Source organism: Sciurus carolinensis, chromosome 13 (genome assembly GCF_902686445.1).
Source record: "Sciurus carolinensis chromosome 13, mSciCar1.2, whole genome shotgun sequence".
NCBI classification, from domain to species: Eukaryota; Metazoa; Chordata; class Mammalia; order Rodentia; family Sciuridae; genus Sciurus; species Sciurus carolinensis.
In genome coordinates this window covers 24,447,414-24,467,920 of record NC_062225.1, presented here as the reverse complement: position 1 = coordinate 24,467,920, position 20,507 = coordinate 24,447,414, and the positions used below count along the sequence as shown (strand labels likewise).

The following is a 20,507-nucleotide window of genomic DNA, read 5'->3' as shown; positions in this document are numbered from 1 at the left end:
AGGCATAGATACAAACCAAAGGAATGAACAACCTATTAAATGAAATAATATAAAAAATATTCCCAAACATGAAGAATGAAATGGAAAATCAAATACAAGAGGCCTACAGAACATCAAATGCACAAAATCACAACAGATCCTCACCAAGGCACATTATAATGAAAATGCCTAACATACAAAATAAAGATAGGAGTTTGAAGGCTGCAAGAGAAAAGCATCAGATTACATATTGGGGGGAAAGCAATACGGATATCAGCAGATTACTCAGCCCAGACCCTAAAAGCTAGAAGAGCCTGGAACAACATATTTCAAGTTTTGAAAGAACATGTTGGCCAAACAGGAATCCTATACCCAGCAAAACTAACCTTCAGATTTGAAGACAAAATAAAACCCTTCCATGATAAACGAAAGTTAAAAGAATTTAAAAATAGAAAGATTGCACTACAGAACATTCTCAGCAAAATATTCCATGAGGAGGAATGAAAAACAATGTAGGTCAGCAAAGGGGGGAACTACCTTAAAGGAAAAACCATTCAAAGGAGAAACTAAGTCAAGTTAAAAACCAAAAACAAGCCCAAATGACTGGGAATACAAATCATATCTCAATAATAACACTGAATATAAATGGCCTAAACTCACCATTCAAAAGACATAGACTGACAGATTGAATTAAAAAGAAAGACCCAACAATATGCTGCCTTCAAGAGACTCATCTCATAGATAAGAACATCTTGGTGAAAGAATGGGAAAAACCAATGTACATGGACTCAGTAAAAAAGCGGGGGTATCCATCCTTATTTCAGATAAAGTAGACTTCAAGCCAACGTTAGAAGGGATAAAGAAGGACATTTCATATTACTTAAGGGAAACCATAAATCAGGAAGACATAACGATCATAAATACTTATGCCCCAAACAATGGTGCATCCACGTACACCAAATAAATCCTTCTCAATTCCAGGAATCAAATAGACCACAACACAATAATTCTGGGTGACTTCAATACACTGCTGTCACACTGGATAGACATTCCAAACAAAAACTAAACAAAGAAACCATAGAACTCAATAACACAATCAATAACTTAGACTTAACAGACATTTATAGAATATTCCGTCCATTAATGAGTGAATACTCTTTCTTCTCAACAGCACATGGGACCTTCCCTAAAATAGACCATATGTTATGCCACAAAACAACCCTTAGTAAATACAAAAAAATAGAGATATTACCTTGTATTCTATCAGATCATAATGGAATGAAATTAGAAATCAATGACAAAATAAAAAACAAATTACTCCAACACCTGGAGACTAAATAATATGCTATTGAATGATGCACGGATAACAGAAAACATCAGGGAGGAGATAAAAAAAATCTTAGAGGTAAATGAGAATGACAATACAACATATCAAAATCTCTGGGACACTATGAAAGCAGTACTAAGAGGAAAATTCATTACATGGAGTGCATTCCAGAAAAGAATGAAAAGTCAACAACTAAATGACCTAACATTACATTTCAAAGACCTAGAAAAAGAAGACCAGAACAACACCAAAAGTAGAGGAAGACAGGAAATAATTAAAATCAGAGCTGAAATCAATAAAACTGAAACAAAAGAAACAATTCAAAAAATTGACAAAGTCCTTAATACATTTATCATGATTCAACATGTAGTAGAGATTATTATTGCTATTAACATCCCTCCATATTATGAGAGATGCAGCAATTTTAACCCCTTTCTCCATACCTTCTCAGGTACCAGTTTCTTGATTTTTTTTTTTTTTAGTTTATGTAGGTGTTGGGCAGAGTGGCACACACTGAAATTCCAGCAACTCAGGAGGCTCAGAATTACAAGTCTGCGTCCAATCTGGGCATCCTGGCAAGACTTTGTCTCAAAATAGAAATTAAGGGCTGGTGTTGTAGTTCAGTGGTAGACTGCTTACCTACCATGTGTGAAGCACTGGGTTCAATTCTCAGCACCAAATATAAATTAGTGAAATATAGGTCCATTGACAACTAAAAAAGTATAAATAAAATAAAATAAAAATAAGAATTAACAGTGTGGAGATAGAGCTCAGTGGTAGAGCACCCTGTGGTTCAATTCCCCTACTAAAAAAAAAAAAAAAAATTTCACATATCTTGATTTGTTAGTTCCACCACCGTGACAAAATAACTGAGAAATGTACTTAAAAGGTGGAAAATTTGCTCATGGTTTTTTGGCCCTGTTGCCCCTGAGCCTTTGACAAGGCAGAATATCATGGACCTAGTGACTGGTGGAGGAGACCCATGCACCTCATCCTAGATGGAGAGCAAAGAGAGACGTAGGGGCTTGGGTCCCAATACTCCTACTCTAGGGCAAGCCCTTCCAACCCAACCCCCCCATCTAAATTCCTTTCATTAGGTTACACCCATCAGTTTCTAACCGTCTCCCAACAGCACCACACTCTGGTGACCAAGCCTGTTTGTCATGTGAGACTCTGGAGAACACTTCATATCCAAACGATAGCACAGCCTTCTGATTCAGCATTTTCTTTTATACTTACATATTCTCCTTGATGAATTATTTTTGATACCTTCACTGTTTCAACAGCATGGAAACAAAAATTAGTTAAAACTATTCTTGGGGTTAGGTTGTGGCTCAGTGGTAGAGCACTCACCTAGCACATGAGAGGCACTGGGCTCAATCCTCAGCACCATATATAAATAAATAAATAAAATATTTTAAAAAAACTATTCTCTTCTGTTCTCACTGGTTACCCACATTTTTATTACACCACATCTTCCAGGTACTCAGGTTCTAACCAGGTGTGGTAGTGCACATCTGTAATCCCAGTGACTCAGGAGGCTGAGGCAGGAGGATCACAAGTTCAAGGCAAGCTTTGACAACTTAGCAAGACCCTGTCTCAACATAAAAAATAAAAGGGGTTGAAGATGTAGCTCCATGGTACAGCACACCTGGATTCAATCCCATTACTCAAAACAATAGAACAACCACAACGAAGTATATATTCAGGTTTTTTATTTTGATTCCTTTCTTGGGCCACTAGAGTACTTCTTTGGGGTTTTTTTGGTGTTCAGAAAGAAAAATGAGTTGTATATTATTGTGCATGGAGAGCAGTGACAGAGGGTGGATAGTGACTGAGATTGGGAGTCTCTGATGACCTCATGGCTTGGCATGTCTGGTGCCTGGGATGTTTCTGTGCAACAGCACAGAATGCTTAGCTGCTGTGGTAATGCCCTGCATGAGGAGGCTCTGTGCAAGAGTCCTATCAGCTCTGACCTTGATCTCAGGCACACAGCTCCTGTGATTAAATGAATTCTTATACTAGACAATGACAATATTTCACTAGCTCCACTTCTCCTGTTCCTGTCCACTTTACACTTTAAACAATGGATTTTCTTGAGAGCTACACAAAGTTTCTAACATTGCACTTTGCAAATGTGGATTGTAACTGTGGAAAAGCTACATAGATGCCCTAGTTTCCGTAGCTTTCCTGAATACAAAGAATAATACTTGCATAGTCTTCCACCTGATAATGAGATGTAAATAAATAAAGATTGCTGGCATAACTCTTTAGATCTGCATCTCCATCAGAGAGCAGAGCTCCACCTGATCAGTACTTACTCTTCAAATTGTGTGTTTGTATTTACTATTCAAATCCCCCATTGTTCCTCATGAAAACGGTGACTTTGGCTGCACTCGTTGCAGCAACTGAGACCTTCAATATATAAATGTGTCTTTCTGTGAACCTCCCTTATGAACAAGACCTTAGAAGAATGTGCATGGTAGAGCATATCTCTAATCTCAGGTAGGAGCCCTCTAGGAGAGGAGGAAGCAGGCATTCAAGAAGACTCAGTCACTTTTATTTGTGTCTGCTTCTTCACTTACATAAACTCCCAGCCTAGGGGGAAAGTGGGTTCTAAAGGAAGAAGGCATCAGGAGAGGACAGGAAATTCAACACAAGGGCCCCTCACCCTGAACAAGGGGAGTCTGTGTGGGCTGCAACCTGCTCTGTCCTCTTTCCCTGCAGGCCACCTGTGAATCTGCTGGGCCCTCCCTCTTCACAGCAGATCACTCCCTCCTTTCCCATGAACCAGCTGAGGGCGAGACCCCAAACTTGTCTCTTCAGTGTTTCAGCTGCTTTTCCTGCTCTTCCCAACCCTAAAATTCTATTCCTGGGGCTGGAGAACTACAACACCCATGACCTCCCTCCAAGCTCCTTATCATCCAGGCTGCATGACACAGATCCTGACAACTGGTGACACCAGCCACTCCCACGGGCTGCCTTTGAGGGCAGGGCAGTAGGCATGAGTGGTTGTCTGCATGGGGCAGGGTTGGCAGGGCCTGTGTGAAGGGATGTGGGCAGTGACAGGGCTCCTGGGGTGTGCACAAAAGTAGAGACCAAAAGGCCCAGGAGCCAAGGACATAGGCTATAAATTATAGAAGTCCACATGGGCTCCTGACTCAAATGTGTCTCTCTGCAGCAGGTCCAGGAGCTTCTGTGCTGACACCCCGCAATCTACCAGCTCCCCATTTGTCTTCATATCCTGTAGCCTTTTTCGTAAGTCTGGATCCACTGAAGTCTCCCGAGCCAACAGCTGCATGTCTGTGTCCAGGGGACCTGGAAATTAAAATGAGATGTCAGGGACAGAAGGTCATGGGTCAGTGCTATGTACTTGGGGAAGGAGCTGAGTCATGTCCGGCCAGAGGCAAGAGTTCATCTTGGCTGAAATGCGTGGTCAGAGTGGCCAAAGACCCCACTGTGTCACTGCTGAGTTGCACTCAAATTCCAAAGTCCACACAAAACAAGATCCTCACCAACACACCACCCTGTGACCATCACCCCTCATGAAGCAGGACCTTCTCTATGTCTCTCTCTCTCTCTTTCATTAGTTTTCAATGTGGAGCTGGGACCAAGCTCAGGGCCTTACACATGCGAAGCACGTACTCACCAACTCCAGGCCCACAGCACCTTCTCTTGACTTTCCCACTTCTACCAATGAAGTATTTGAAAGCCCTGTGCCCTCTCCCCACCTCGTCCTCTGCTACAGCCAAGCAGGCACCAGGCAGGACACTTCTGCACCTACATACCCTGACAACCAGGCCCTTCCTGCTCACAAAGCCCTGGTTCTCTCTCCCTGCTTCAACCCACCCCTTGGCTAAACTTATTCTCCCAAAATATCACACCATTCCTCTGCTGAAAACCCCTCAGGGGCTTCCTGGCAGCAGTGGTGATTTGAGTCACCCTCTCTGATGGTCCTCGCCCCTGTGCTGGGAAGTCCTGTCCAAAGGCACCAGTTGAGAGTGCCCAGTCGCTATGGTGAACCCTGTTCAAAGGAGGGTCTGTGCTTGCCATGGCATTATCGGTTCTGACCCTGAGTTCAGACACCAGCTGCTGGAAGTAAAGAATCATGAGCACAAGCTGATGAGTATACTGGATGGCCCAGAACTTTGTCCTTCATCCTACATGCTTTAAGAAACCTTCCCACAAATTTACCTTCTGAGGGTTGGTTTATATAGCTCAGTTGGTAGCGTGCTTGCCTTGGTTCAATTCCCAACACCACAAAAAAAAAAAAAAAAAATTTACCCTTTTGATGTTAAAACCTATTTAATAAATGTGCCAGGTTAGCTCTCGGTCATTATATTTCATGGTATAATGATCCACCTGGTCTCAGCTTTTCTCTCTGCTGCTCTTTTGTAATCCTCATTGTCCCTCACCATGCAGGTGGAGGGATCTTCCCAGAAGCCTGGCTGAGGACTCAAGGCCCCCTTACCCAATCCCCTCTGTGCACTCCGAACTTCCAGCCAAACTGCAAGACCTGTCACTCCCTAACACGCTTTCTCTCCTTTACCTGCACTGCTGGGACATGTCTACTACCTGCCAACATCCAAAAGCCCTCACAGGTCAATACTGAGTTCAGCTACCTCCAGGAAGGCTTTCCTTGTCTCCCCATCTGCAAGGAAACCTTCCCTTCTTGAATTCTTGTAAGCAACTTGCTAGTCTTCATATAGGCATCACAACATCTCAGAACTTGGAGTTAATAATCCTAAGCGAAACAAAGTCACAGAATCTCAGGGCTGGAAAAAGAATCACCTTTCTGACTATCAAACACCTTCCAATCAAGGGTGCATCCTGATGACAAGGGACATGCTACCTTTCCAAACAGCCCACTCTATCTTTGACACCTGTTAGAACATCCTTCCAGAGAATGAAATGACACTCAGACTGGTCTCTGCCTTTGTTCAGGCCCTGGGGAGCTCCTACAAGTCTCAGCTCTCTCACAATGCCCAGACTCCTGACATTGAACCTAGCCATGTGGCCATATGCCATCTCAGCTCCTAGCTATAAGTGACATTTGGTCATGTGGTCTGAGTGAGCTCAAGGCTGAGCTGCAGGTGATGAGCTGGGATGTTGGCTCCAGAATCCCTACGTGGGTCTGTGGGGAGGAGCATGGAGAACATGAGAAGTAGACACGGTGCTGATCACACATTGGAAGCAGGGTAGAATCCTGGTCTTGCCACATCCGGGCTTTGTGGAGCCCACTCTATATCTCTGTCCCCAGGACACAAACCTGCATCTCTACCTAAGTTGCTCAGACATTAGACCACAACTCTGTCACACCTTCTAATTCCAGGAACTGCAAGTCTAGAATAAAGGCCCTGGCACTGTGGCATCTGGGTATCCAGAATTCAAACCCTAGTGTTCTGCAAACTTCATCTAATATCTCAGGCTTCCCTGTCCCACCTGTAGTCCCAGCAACTCCCTACTCTCTCTGCATCCCCTGCTCCTGCCAGCTCTAACTTCCTTGGAATCCACATTTCACCTGAGGGGTGAGGGTCAGGAGTCAGGTACAACATACTTTGTGGATCGTTCCACACGAAGAAAGACTAGGCCCTCACTGAGGGACCAGACAGTTCTGTTGTCAGTAATGTCAGAACTTTCCACCTACCTGGGGCATAGCTCAGCACCCTCACACTAGGTTCCTCTGCAGCTAGGACCTGGAACATCATGTCACGAGCAGCCTTCCCTGCACAGTACAATGCCCAGCCCCTAAAGGGCTTCAAGGCACAGAGGGATGAGACGTTAACCACAGTCCTGCTCAAGTCAGGACGTTCTGGAAAGGCTTTCAGGAGGCTGGAGGTCAGGCAGAGAGTGGAAGTCAAGTTCATAGCCCAGTAGCTGTTTGCTTCTGCTGGGTCACTCAGGTTCAGGAAGCCTTTGGAAACATCCCCAAGAGTGGCTGAAAAAACACAGGTAGAAATAACTCAGTGAAGCACCAGTAGGTAGTTCTGTGGTAGAGCACTTGCCTAGCACAGGAGAGGCCCTGGGTTCAATCCCCATCACCTCGGGGTGTGGGAAGCAAAAGAAGTCACCGAACATGGGAGGAGCTTTCTCCCCCCACCGGCCTCTCCCAATAACTCCCCTTCCCATCCAGATCTAGAGTAAGCATCCGCCTAGCACTACTCAAGGCGTTTCCTGCTTCCCAAGCTCTGCAGAAAGACTAGTGGAGAGGAGACCACCGACCTGAGCTGCCCACGGAGAATGCACCCACCTTGATGGGACCTGGAGCGGGTGGGGGCGGGGACAAGCTCTAGGAGGAGTTTGGAGAAGCAAGGCAATTTGAAGACACCATGCTTTGACTCAGCCTCTCGCTAGGGGGCGCTGCGTAAGGAGTCTGAAAAGTTCTACGGACTCCTTAGGAAACTTGATTGGGCAAAGCGTGTCAGGATGAGGGCGGGGTCGCCTCGAGGGCACACTGCTTTCCTCCTGTACGTTGGGCCCCGTGTGCCATCCATGCTGGAACAACTAACTCTCGGCCTCTAGACTCTCGGCCACCTAGTCTGCCCACCTAGGAATCGCCCTTACTGTCCCCAGCGGGGTGCGGAGGGACCGCTTAAATGCAGAAGCCGCCCAGTCTCACCCGCATTGTTTATAAGCAGCAGGCGCTGAAGCCCTTCGGGTCTGGGGAGGTCGCGCAGAGCTCCGAGCAGCTGCTGCAAGCCGGCGTCCGAGCCCAGGTCGGCAGGCACCGGCACCACGCGCAGGCCAGGGTGCTCCGCCACCAGCTCTGCCTCCAGCTGCCTGAGCGCCTCCTGGTTGCGGGCGGTTGGGAGCAACACCGAGCCGGGTGACAGCAGCCGGGCCAGGAGTGTGGCCAGCGCGCGGCCGAAGCCACGGGAGGCCCCTGTGAGCACGCACAGTGTGCGGCCGAAGCCGCCTTCCTTGCGGCTCCCACCTTCCATGCCGCGATCTCCGCTGGATGGAACCCGGATATGACACCCTTAAGGCCTTGGGATTGGCGGAGTGGAGGGAGGAGCCGCGGAGCTGGGCGGAGACGAAACCCGAGTTTTCAGGTTCCCAGTGCTGGAACTGATTGCCTAGGTCGCTGGTGTCACAAATGGAGAAATGGGAGTGCAGGTTTGACAGGAGCCTGAGCGATTAGATAACCAACCAGGAAGGGATGGGAGCTGGTCCCAAGCTGTTGGCAGGGTGCCCAGCGCTCCTGGTGCTCACTGTGTCCCTCCAGGTGGCTAAACCGCTAAACCACCTGCTTGGACAGGGCTGTGCAATTTCCTTCCAGCTTCACACCCAAATTCCTTGCACTCCTGACCTCCACCAGTGTAGGTCGCCTTGCTCCAGGCCTCCTATGCTTGGACGTGACCAGCCCTGAAGGAAGCCCCTGCCTGTGTAGGGTTGGGGTACCTGCTGGGCTTATTAGCCACCCTCCCTGTGGAAAGCAGGCAGTGCCCAGCTCTGAGTTACTCCATGATGTATAGAACAGAAGTTTTCAGGCTGTGCCTAAAACTGAGTTTCTCCATTTTGCACAGCAGTAATTTGCCATGAACCACACATATTAAAGTTCAAGTGGCAAGGTAGAATGACTCTAGACCTTGTTTCTCCAAGTACACCACCACCATCAGCCCAGCAGGACATTAAGGCACAAATTGGTAAACTACTTACACGTGCCCATTAGCAAATTAAATCAAGGAGGACCTGTTTTAGATAAGGAAAACGAAAAATACCCAAGATAATATGGACGGGTAAAAGGAAGTGAAAAAGAAGGCCATGCACTGAGAGCCTTCCTCTACCAAGTCAAATGTTTTCCAGGTGGGGGCTGCAGACAGGGAATAGGTGTTTTATCACCCCTAAAGTAACAGTCTCTAGGAGGTATTAATTCCTTCCAAGTAAATCCTCTCCAGACACTGCCCACAGACCCCCGACCCAAAAAGTTCATTCCTGTGTTCCCAAGAAAACTGATATGCTCACTATATCACCCTTAAAATAACTTATGTAAATTAAGCCCCTTTCTTTGTTCAGTACCTCATTTTCCACCAGGAAATTGGGTCCACTGGAGTCATTTCATTCCTGTATCCCCTGTTGTAGTGTGAAACATTGTTCCTCAATGAACAGCTGAGGTGGTTCCTGAGTTTTGCATTGGTCCAGGTCTTTTTGTGCTAAAAAGAGCTACACCAGATTCTCCTCTCATCCTCACCCAGATATTAGCGTTATCTCCATAACACCCAGGGACCACATCCCTGGTCAGTTACTGGACCTCACCAGAGCTTTATCATTAGCCAGGTACAAATCAGTCAATATTTGTATTGATTCCAAATACACATACAATATTATTCATTCTAACATCTTAAACTGGAGAGAAAGGGGCTTTCAAATTCAAGAATCCCACTTCTTAATGCTAGTTACATAAAAGACTTGCTTGAAGCTGCACTTGTACCCCATAAGGTAGCAATCGTACAATGTAAAGGGCATCAGACTAAGAAAAGCTCCTTTTCTTGGGGAACCAGGGAGTAGGTAAGCTTGGAAAAATAATTAGTCTGGCCACCCCACCCCCCACCAGCATTTTATATTCCGTGTCTACAAAACTCCTGCTTCCCGCTGATGAAACCAAGTCCTCTTGTCTTATCTCCATAATTTATTCCACCTGGACACTCATTCTCTTCAGATATTCCTAAATAATTCACTAAACCTGTCCCCTGAGATTTACAATATCTACAGCAAATTTACCAATCATGCACAACCTGTCTCAAGGCTAACCCCAACTCTAATGAGAGACCACCCCCATTTCCTACAGACCAAACTAAAGGAGTCCTTCCAGCCATGGACTGGCAACTTGACTTCACCCACATGCCCCCTGTAAGAAAAACCAAATGTCTCCTAGGCTTGGTAGACACCTTTATGGGGTGGAAGGAAGCCTTTCCAGTGAGAGGGCTTCCACTGTTGCAGCCCTACTTTTCCATGCCTTGGTTTACCTGCCAAGACTGGAAATGGCCCAGGTTTACTTCATGTATTACCCAATTATTGGCTAAAATTGTAAATATAAAATGAAACTTCCACATTCCCTATTTTCCACAGTCCTCAGGAAAGGTTGATAGGACAAATAGGACCCTAAAAGCAACCTTAACCAAATTATCTGTAGACACTCACTTAGATTGGATTAGGCTCCTCCCTTTGACCCTCCTCTGCATATTAGCACTGCCCCACAAACCCTTTATGATCAGCCCTTTGAACCTGTTTATGGGCGACCCCTCAACCCCTCATCCCACCCACCATTCAACCTCAATCACCTGGCATTCCTCCTGAAGTCCTGAAACCCCTCCTGGCTCACCTCAGTCCTGCCCTCTGGAAGTGCACCTACTCCCATCTTCCCCAGCCCCAATCTTCAGGGACCCCTCCTCCTATTTCCATAGGAGATTTCATTTATCTCTCTCCTTCCCAACCTCTAGCCCCCTTACAAGAAAAATGGACTGGCCCCTTCAAGGTCATTTTAACCACTCCCACTAAAGTCAAATTAGAAGGTCACCCCTCCTGGATCCTTCTAAGCAATTTAAAATGACTTCCTGCTAATGCTTCTTATCACTCCCTTCCCACAGGTCCCACCCAACTTCCCAATACCTGCCTTCCTGCCATTCCTAAGGAAGCTGCTGAGCCTCACACCCCAAATTCCTAATGTCCCTTTCTCTGGCCTCCTTTCACCTTTTCTTAACAGCACTCAGAAAAAAATCAAATTCATTATATTCACTCCCCCTTCATTTTCCTCCTTCTCAAGCACTAGACCTCATTTGGGATCTTTGGTTTCAGGGGACATTCATTGACTTAACCCCCATCCAAATTTCTCTCTTCTCTCTGTGTTTTCTACACATCATCTTTAATTTCACACACAACCACCCCTGACCTGAAATAGTGGAGACAAAAAATGGCTGATGAGTTCAGTGAGAACTGTAAGAACCCAGAAACCACTCTGGACGCGGGAACTCACATAAGAGTTTATTAAGCAAACAGGCAAAGTGTCTCCATGTAGGTTAAGAGAGAAAATGAAAGGAAAAGAGAGAGAGTGTGTGCGTGCAAGAGAGAGTGAAAACCTGGAGGAATGAGCATGAAAGTGAGGAGGAGGAGAGAGAACATGGCGCAGGCGTTTCTCCTGAATATTGGAATTTCACAGGCTAACAAGGGACCAATGACTGAGAAAGAGACTTGCAGGCTGACTAATGGACCAGTAGCTAGGTAGGATGTTCACAGACTGACAAGCTAGGTCATAAGATGGGAGGGGAGAAATGGCTGCAGTGTAAAGAGTAGGGAGCAGGTTTATATTATATTTCCCCGTTTTTGTTTTTATAAGTCGACCTTTTGTTCTCCAATTTTCTTCTGCATTGTCTCTCCTTCCTGCCTATGTGACTAGGCCTGTTTTTGCAGGTGAGATATAAAAAGTAAGTGGATGGAGCAGGGGGAATCCAAAGTAATTCAGCCAGTCAAGGGCGGGGTGGGGGGCATAATTAGCAGCTCCATGCTTGCAGTCCTTGATAAGGGCAGGGAAATTTGGTAATCAATGGGCTCCGAAGATCTTTGACATTCCATTCTCCCAGGGGCAGTCTCCAACTTCCAGACTTCCAGAGGCAGATGGCTTTCATGGCCTACATTTCCTCGATTTGACTGATCACCTATTTCTACACTAACTGTCCGTCTCCATCTGACTTCATAATCCCCTCTAGTTTTAGGAACTCCTTACTGCTGTATGGAAAGGGGGTAACAACTGCTCTGGCTGCTTCAAGCTGGAAGGGGGCAGCATGGGGCAAGCAGTTTGGAGTTCCCTTTTAAATATTGGGTCAATCAAGAGGTCTGTGGTAGAAATCTGGCTATGGAAGAGCAGGTTGTAAAGGCATCTGGGGGTGGGTGCTTCTATGAGAGAAGAACAAAAAGACATGAGTACTGAAATGAGATTAATATAAAATAAATGGTGCAGAATCTGGAAAATGTCAATTGATATCATGAAGATGACAGAAGTCAATAATCCCTCACCAGGGGGTGCAAGAACTGAGAAATTGTTCCCATAACTAGGCCTAACAAAGGCTGGAGAGGACAAGGCCTTATTTGGGCACTTTAACATTGTCCAGGTTATCAAGAATGTAAACACAACATTTAACTCTTAATGTCATTGATGATCCCAGAAAATATAGTTAAGCTACTTAATGTCATCTGAATTTTGTAAAATATCCTTTTATTGGTATAACCTGTGTTTAGTAAAGATCTCTATATTTCTGTTTTTTGGAGCTAGATAATCATACTAGCAAACATAGATTAAGACTACCTGTGTGGCTTAGGAGGGTCTGTAGGCCTTAAACGGACTAAAAATTTCTGGTTCTGGCAGTTTCTCCTGATAGCTATCAGGCACATTTGCCTAAGAATCTCTCTTTTGTAACTTCCAGTCTTTATTCTAGTGGGCTAACACAAGAGTATATTTTAAATTACATTTAACTATTGTTTCTTTTAAATGCCCATGAATGGCTATATTTTGGTTTTAACGTTTTGCTAGGTGTTTAAGATCAAGCTGGTCAAATTGACTTGTTCCTATCTGTTAAGACTCAGCTGAGTTCCCACAGAGGTCACTCGTGGAGAACTTGAGAGCAGCTTCTTAGCTTCTTTAGTGCCATTCGCTAGATAGGGTCTCTTTGGTGAAGTGGCTTCCCTTGGAAACATCAGGGATGTCTCCCTTTTTCCATGACCCTCCTCTGCAGCAGGTGCACTGATTGGCTTTTCATCCTCCAGTGGTCTCACAATCTCCCTGATCAGAAGGTTGTGTGACCCAGAGTTGCAAAGCTACTTAGAGAAGTTCTCTTGTTCCTTGGGTTCAGGCTGACACTGAGGGCAATTTCCAAATACTGGTTTTCCTTGGCCTCTGTATTTAATCTCAACCTCTAAATTTGATCTTAACCATCCAGCAAGCCAGTTTCACCAGTTATAATGTAAGAGTACTGGGCTTTAATTTTAATGTTTATAAATTTGCAGTTATTTACCCCCTTTTATCTAATTGGGATCTATATTATCTGTCCTATCAGTGATGGCTTATTATTTCAGGTTAATTTATGGTGTTTGCTCTTGAAGCAATAATTCTGCAAAAAATTAATCAGACAACACTTATAGAGTTTACAAGGAAAATACAAAATGGAGTCACCAACAGTAAAACATTTAGTTTGTGTAATAGCTATCTCGAATTTTGGCTGAGCTATACATTATATCCCCTGTTTGAGATCACAGTAATTTTATAACAAGAACCAATCTTTTGACTATAACTTTATTTTTTTTTATTTTTTTATTTTTTTTTTAATTTGAGAGAACAATTTGTTATAATGAACCAGAAATACAAGATTCCACTGAAACTGGAATAGTTGACAGAATATGGTTGAACTTAAACCTTCAAGAGGAGGATCAAATAAAGCCAACAAATGGAGAAGCCCAAGATTGGTCTGGGACAAACATGATAACTGCATTTTGGTATGGGTAGTTCCTGATCCTTCCCAGTAGTGGTCTCCCCTACTCCCCCATTCCTTTCCCTCTGTTATACTAGTCAAACCAAGTAATTTCTTCCTCTCCACTGCAGGTGTAAGCAGTCCAATCCCTTTGGATATGATACAAAGCCAAGAGGCAAGCTGAAGAATCTCATTTGAGGGTAGAAAGTGCATGTATCCAATCTAGCATGCTGGTTACCAACTATGTGGTATCAAAGCACCTGGTAGCAACTTCAGTCAAAGCAGATACCATGTGTAACCTGTTATGTGTCCCTGTAGCAATGTGAGTGTTCCCAACTTACTACGCTGTTAACAATGCAGCAAAACTTATTTTTCAACTCCAGATTTTTCTAACACTTCTAAGAACAGGATGTACAACAGAATTCTATCTCAGAAACCAAGGCATCAAGGAGAAAAAAATTGACTCTTTCTGGGAACTTTTTGTGGGGGCACAGAGAATGTCAGTGTACAATAGAAGGGAGGCAGAGGTTGGCAAAGTGTTCTACCCACAAGGCCAACACATTCATGTTCAAAGATAAGTCTGGGTGAAAGGAGAGGGAAAAACAAAACAAAACAAAAACCAATCAAATCAAAGGAAAAAAGGGTTTCATACAACACAGTATCAAAAAGTAAAAGGAACACACTAAATGCACAAACTGGTGGCAGGTAAGTCCATAGCCTATTGTGATAGGTCCTTCCAGCATCAATCAGGTTTCTTCTCATCTGTTATCTCAAGGTTATTTACAGATGTGGCAACTTATCAAAAGTCTCTCACAGAAGGATAGACAGGCAGGCTTCAATCATTGGTTTCTGGATCTGTCTGTGCCATGTAGGCATCCAACTCGGCATCCAGGTGTCCTTTAGTTTTTGACACTTACGCGTCCAACTGATTGTCCAGCTGCTCCTTGATCAATACAGGGCGAGTGAGGGCACCTCTCCCCCGTCCACGGCCTCGGCCTGGGCCTCCAAAGCCCCCTCTTCCCCGACCTATCATGCCCCAACCTCTACCACCGATTCCGCCACGACCCATAGCTCCACGCCCTAGGCCCCCTCTCCCAGGACCTCCACGACCTCGAACACCACCTCTTCTTAAGCCCATTCGGGGAGCTACGGCTCGTCCACCTTGGAGCAGGTTTTGACCTCGGAGCGACATCCCGCCCCTAAGTAGGGTTCTGGTGGCTCGTCCCCCACGGAGTCCTCCTCTGGATAAGCCTCTCTGGATTATGGGCAGACCTCGTCCTCCAATTGCTCTCCTGGCCAGGGCCCCTATGGGTCGGCCTAACTGTGCCTGGTTGTTACTCTTACCCAGGCGCTGCTTTAAGCTCTTCTGCTTAAGTTTTAATGCTGCCTGGACAGAGGGTCTATTCTCCATCTGCTGGGCCAGTTTTCTGTTTCTGGCACTGGCTAGCTGCTGTTGTTGCTGCATCGAAGCTCGAATATTCACTGGCATCGACTGTTTGTTCTTCAGCATATTAGTAAAGCTTCAAGGTCGAACAAAATGGATGTTTAAATAAAAGTTTTATTACAAAATATTTATTGGCATTTTCATGGCTTGCTAGACCAGGAGCTCCAGATCCCACAAACTTTTAAGTAAAGTGGTACGTTTAGATCAAGGCTGATGTGGGTTAAAGACTCCTCTGTTTCCACAAACTTGCAAGAATCAGAAACTTAGAAATGCAGCTAAGTGCAGCACATTCAATCAAAAGTGATAACAAGGGCTCAGGTAACGGCTCTTAGAGAAGTGAAAAGTATGAAAAACACGCAATAAGCAGATATGATAACAAGAGACAGAAGATGTAGTTTCAAAGACAAACGAAGAAAGCCTAAACTTTGGGGAACTCAAGGGTTCATTTTAAGGGCAAATATGAGGAAGGCCTAGAGCACCTTCAAAGTCAGGGAAATAATACACCCACATAAATTAAAGAAGTGTATCATATTTATAAATATACATGTCACTTAGAAACATGTGAATATATGATTAAAGTTTCACATCCTAAGAGATAAGGAGAGAAGTACACATGCTTCAGAAGAAGCAAAAAGAGACATTAAATATCTTAAGAGTTTTAATATCAACTTGATAAAAATTACTGGTTGAACATACTGAATGAACAAAGCTCTCAGATTGAAACTGCCTTTAAATATCTTAATTTTTCTCAGTCTCATGACTATTTTTTCCAATTCCCAATGAATACTTTCAAGAAATATCAGTTCAGTCATTTAAGAGCCTGTAAAGATATTCCTCTACTATTTCTGACATGGTTAAGCTTAATGGAATGAAAGAGAAGAACACTTAACTGTTAAAAGAATCCAAAACAAAAACAAACTAAAAAGCAGAATGGAAAGAAAGTGAAATGGAGCAAAGCAAGTGCCTCTTACAAGGCCCAGGAATGGCATTCAAGGGCCTTTGGACATATTCTTGGCTTGCTACCTGCCTCTTACAGGCCAGACACAACACTGCTGGTCTTGGACTAGGCAGCAAGCCTTTTGCAGCCAGGTATACCATGCTACCGTGCTGCACCACCCCTGTATCAATGCAAAAAAAAAAAAAGAAAAAAAACTTGAAGAAAAGAAAGGGTGTGAGGAGTCTTTTTAAAATACATCCCACCAGATAACTATTTCAAACAGCTTAACATAAAAATCTACTGATAAGGGGTTTTGAAACAACCGCCCAATTTGTTTTGTGTACCACATAAGACGCAACTAAGAACAGAGGTCGGTAGCCTTCTGTTGGTATTTAGCTTACAACTGGTTTTTGTGCATCGGACCCCAGGGCCATTTAAGTAATGTTTTCTTAGGAAGGAGCTGAAGTTGCTGTTGGCTGCCTCACCGCTCATTTAGAGACATTTTGGTGGTGCTTTTTAGCACAACTTTCGGCGCTGATTGTGCAGCCATCTTCAAATCCCGAGAATCAAAAGAAACAGACGCCAGTGCTCCTCCGGGGCTGCTACCACGGCTGCGGCAGGCGGGCCGGGGCGGCCGAACCTGAGTTGACGGACGGGCTCGGGTTCAGTAGGTGGGCGGTTGGTTAAATGAGTAAGCAGGAGATTGCGAGGCTCGTTCGTTTAGGTTGACTACCTAGCCGGCCAATCCGCTGGTCGTCTGGCCTGCCCTTCGTCTGTGCCACCACAGCTGCCGCCGCCAACTCCTGCTCGGTGTCCAAAACCGACTATAACTTTAAATAAGCTGAAGTCTTGCTTATTTTGGAGCCACTCTAACGTGCATTAAGGTGGGAGGCAGAGCCTTATCTCAGGTAAGGTGTGGCTCTTTACAAATCTTAAGTGAAATGTTCTAGTTCTGATGTTGATCTTTGCTTCTTTCTTAAATGTCATTTTAAGAAAGTTTACATATATTGATTCCTGAGTCTATATGAACAGTAGTTAACATAATATTTAGATATAACATTATATCAAAAACATAAATTAAAGAAAGGCCGAGAGAGCTTTGAACTTTCCCCTTGTGTGGCAAAGTGGCAAAATGCTTTCATGTTTCACAATATTAACCTTTAAACAAATCAGTCACTAACTCTTAGAAATACATTTACATTTAAATTTTTTTATCTCATTGTAAAAAGTAACAAATTTTATATATACCCTATTGACAACAGGTCCTAAAACAGAACATTAAGTGATAGAAATAAATTCCCAATAAAATTTACCCTTTATAAATTTTAAATTACCATTACAGACAATTTTAATTTGGAGAATAGCAGCTTGATAAATTTTCTGCTTTAAAGTTTGTATATGGAAAATATGAACACATTTAATATGCAAAGAATGACCATTCCACAATTACCTTGATACTTTTATATTACCAAATTTAGTTCTTAAAGAGAAATTTAGACTCTGTAACATAGTACAATACTCTAACAGTTGTTTAACCATAATTGTATAAACCTCAATTTTTAAGACTAATTGTTCTAAATAATAAAACTTAACAGACAGAATGTTAAGAGTAAATTAATGTTTCTAAGAAATCCTTGTCATTTTAACATACAGTTTAAACTTTGGTTTATATCAGTACATTAGTATTTGACCTTAGGAAAAACTTTAAATAGCTTTGACTGATTGTCTCACATACATATAACCAACTTAGTTACACACAAACTTGTTGAAATTTGCACTTTACTTACACACAGACTTTCTTAGCACTTACTTAGACCCTCATGTATTTTATCACGTAAGCACTTTCTTACCCAGAAACAGTTTGTTCTTCACTAAATATATTTCCATATTTAGAACATTTTATTTTCTCTTTCCTATCTGTTGACCCCTTTTTGTTCACATTCTGAAACAACTCTTATGAAATTCCTGAATTTAAATAAATTACTCCATTTTAAAAAGACTAAATATTTTGTTATTTATAGTACTCTAATTGAAACACAGTTGAAGCTTTTGGAACCCTTTGTATATAGAATTGTACCTGTTAGGACATAACTCTTAGTAATCTTGTTTTTAGTAATGACTCAAAGCAATTCTAAACCCTTTTTCATTTACCAATCTAAGAAAACACCAATAATGTTTAAGTATGTTACCCCATGGAATTTAAGGAGTTAAAGAGTACTTTATGTTATTTAATAATTAGCATTTTAATTTTGTAAATTAATCAGATATCTCTAACAAACACATTTGAGTAATCCCATACATGTCAACTCTAATTCACTCATCTTATTGTAAAAAAAAAATCAAGATATCAGACAAGTGTACTAAATGGTATTTGCTGTCTCTTTTCTGTTGAAGAAAAATCCTAGAAAAAATTGATGTTAGACATTTTATAAACATCGACATTTTATTAGTTTGACCACCTAGAGACTTGTGTTAATTTTAAAGACATTTTTACTTTTATTTGTTTACCCAATTTAAATCATTTGAACCTTTTTAAATCATGTGACTTAAAAGTATTTGGATCTATTTTTTAAATTTTAATTTTATGCACACTTATACTTAGTTGCACATAGACAACATGATATACACATAACACAAAAACAAAGGCCTTGTAATGTATATCTCCATTGCAATGTAACAGATGCTCAAAAATAACTCTAGAGTAGGATAAAAAGAACTGATCAAAAAAGTCACGAACTCAAAAAATATAGAATTTAAGGAAAAAAAAAAAAACAAGAGTCCTGGAAAAATGATACGGCCGTTAATTACTTTAGTAAAGCACCATAAAATTTACTTTTGCTGGGGTTCGTGTAAAACTTTTTGCTTTTTTTTTTTCCCTTGGGTTTGAGGCTGGTCTCCCACTGTGCCTTCTGGTTTCCTCTGTTTACATTTCAATGCCTTGACTGAGATCTGAAAGGAGCTAAGATAATAGGTTCTAGCAGAAACTTGTGTCTAGGGCATTTTAACCCTTTTTCCTGGTTAGTAATCAATTCAGGTTTGGACGCAGAAAATTGTGAAACATTATCTCCCACTACTTGTGAGCAATGGGGCTGCTATATCATACTCCTTACTGCGACATGCCACTGACTGTTGGGCTGGTTACTCCCTCCACACTGGCCACCTCCCATAGGGGACAAGAATATGTATGCAGGACCTCGTGGCAGGAGGACTGGGTGGGCTGGGCGGGGAATGGAAGCAGAAACAGAACCGGGCAAAGGAGATGGAAGAGAGGGGCCGGAGGGGCCTCTGTCACAGCGGATTGATATCAGGGTGGTTTGTTTGCCGAGTCGAAGTTGGAGGAGGAGGAGGGATTAAGAGGGGGAGAAGAAGTCAAAAGTTTGAGTTTGCAGGAAGAGCAAAGAAGCACAAGAAAGAAAAGACTTTCCATCTGCCCTCTGGCTCACAGAAGCTGTGTGCCACTATGTGGCCATTTTGGATTGATTACTTAGGCCGGGGGTCAGGTAAAGGGGTTTAAGATTGTCTAGTAGACACCCCAAGGGTGAATCTGCTGGAATGGAGGACCCAGATCCCATGGTGGAGACTGATATAGCAGAGTTAGTGTCCAGGGCATCCCGCGGTCACAGACTAGTTGGCTGTCACCCAAGCATCAGTGTGTGCTGGGCAAAAACTGAGAGAGTTGAGGACCTGACGTCAGGAATTTTGAGAGTGAGTGCAAAGAGAAGCCTCAACCCTGAGGAAGAATCTCCACCATAAAGATCAGGGACTCACCTGTCTGATGAGGTCAAATAAGGGGGCAGCCAAGACTGTAAAAGTTGTGGCTGGGGGAACACACACTCAACAGCTTCAAGGGCACCAGATGATCAATAGTCAATTCTCAGGTCAGCAGAGGAGTGTTGAAGCTGACCTAAGGGAAAACTCACCAATCTGAAGCCAGTAGTGGATGTGGAGGAGAGCGACCAGGCGAATGAAAAGTGAGACTAGCATTTGGGGTCTGGGGCATCAGATGGGATTCCACCTGCCTAAATGGCTGTAGAAGAGCTCATCCAAGTCACAGCACCAATGAAAGCACCCAGAAACCACTCCAGATGTGGGAACTCACGCAAGAGAGTTTATTTAGTGGACAGACGGAGTGTTTCCCTGCAGGGTGAGAGAGAGAGTGTTCGTTCATGCAAGAGAGAGTGAAGGCCAGAAGGAGGTTGAGAGAGAAAATGGTGGGGGAACAATTCTTAAGCAGTGGAATTTCACAGGCTAATAACAACAGACTAATGGTTGCCAAGGAGGTTCGCGGGCTAACAATCTAGGCCAAATACTGGCTAGGAAGTTTGCAGGCTAACGACCTGGGTAGTAAGGTGGTGTGGGAGA

The 20,507-nt window shown here is 43.5% G+C and overlaps 2 protein-coding genes across 2 annotated transcripts; both read right to left on the bottom strand.

The window, feature by feature from the left end:
- Positions 1-3,046: 3,046 nt before the first annotated feature.
- LOC124963156 (sepiapterin reductase-like) lies at positions 3,047-8,292 on the bottom strand. The gene is made up of 3 exons (XM_047522683.1): positions 7,926-8,292; positions 6,954-7,244; positions 3,047-4,624 (listed from the first exon to the last, which is right to left on the bottom strand). The coding sequence occupies exons 1-3, from the start codon at positions 8,245-8,247 to the stop codon at positions 4,434-4,436; spliced, it is 804 nt and encodes a 267-aa protein (XP_047378639.1). The 5' UTR covers positions 8,248-8,292; the 3' UTR covers positions 3,047-4,433.
- Positions 8,293-14,677: 6,385 nt separating this feature from the next.
- Positions 14,678-16,716, bottom strand: LOC124963377 (chromatin target of PRMT1 protein-like). The gene is made up of 2 exons (XM_047523068.1): positions 16,631-16,716; positions 14,678-15,284 (listed from the first exon to the last, which is right to left on the bottom strand). Exons 1-2 carry the CDS (start codon positions 16,693-16,695, stop codon positions 14,678-14,680), a joined length of 672 nt encoding a protein of 223 aa, XP_047379024.1. The 5' UTR covers positions 16,696-16,716.
- Between the last annotated feature and the right edge of the window lie 3,791 nt (positions 16,717-20,507).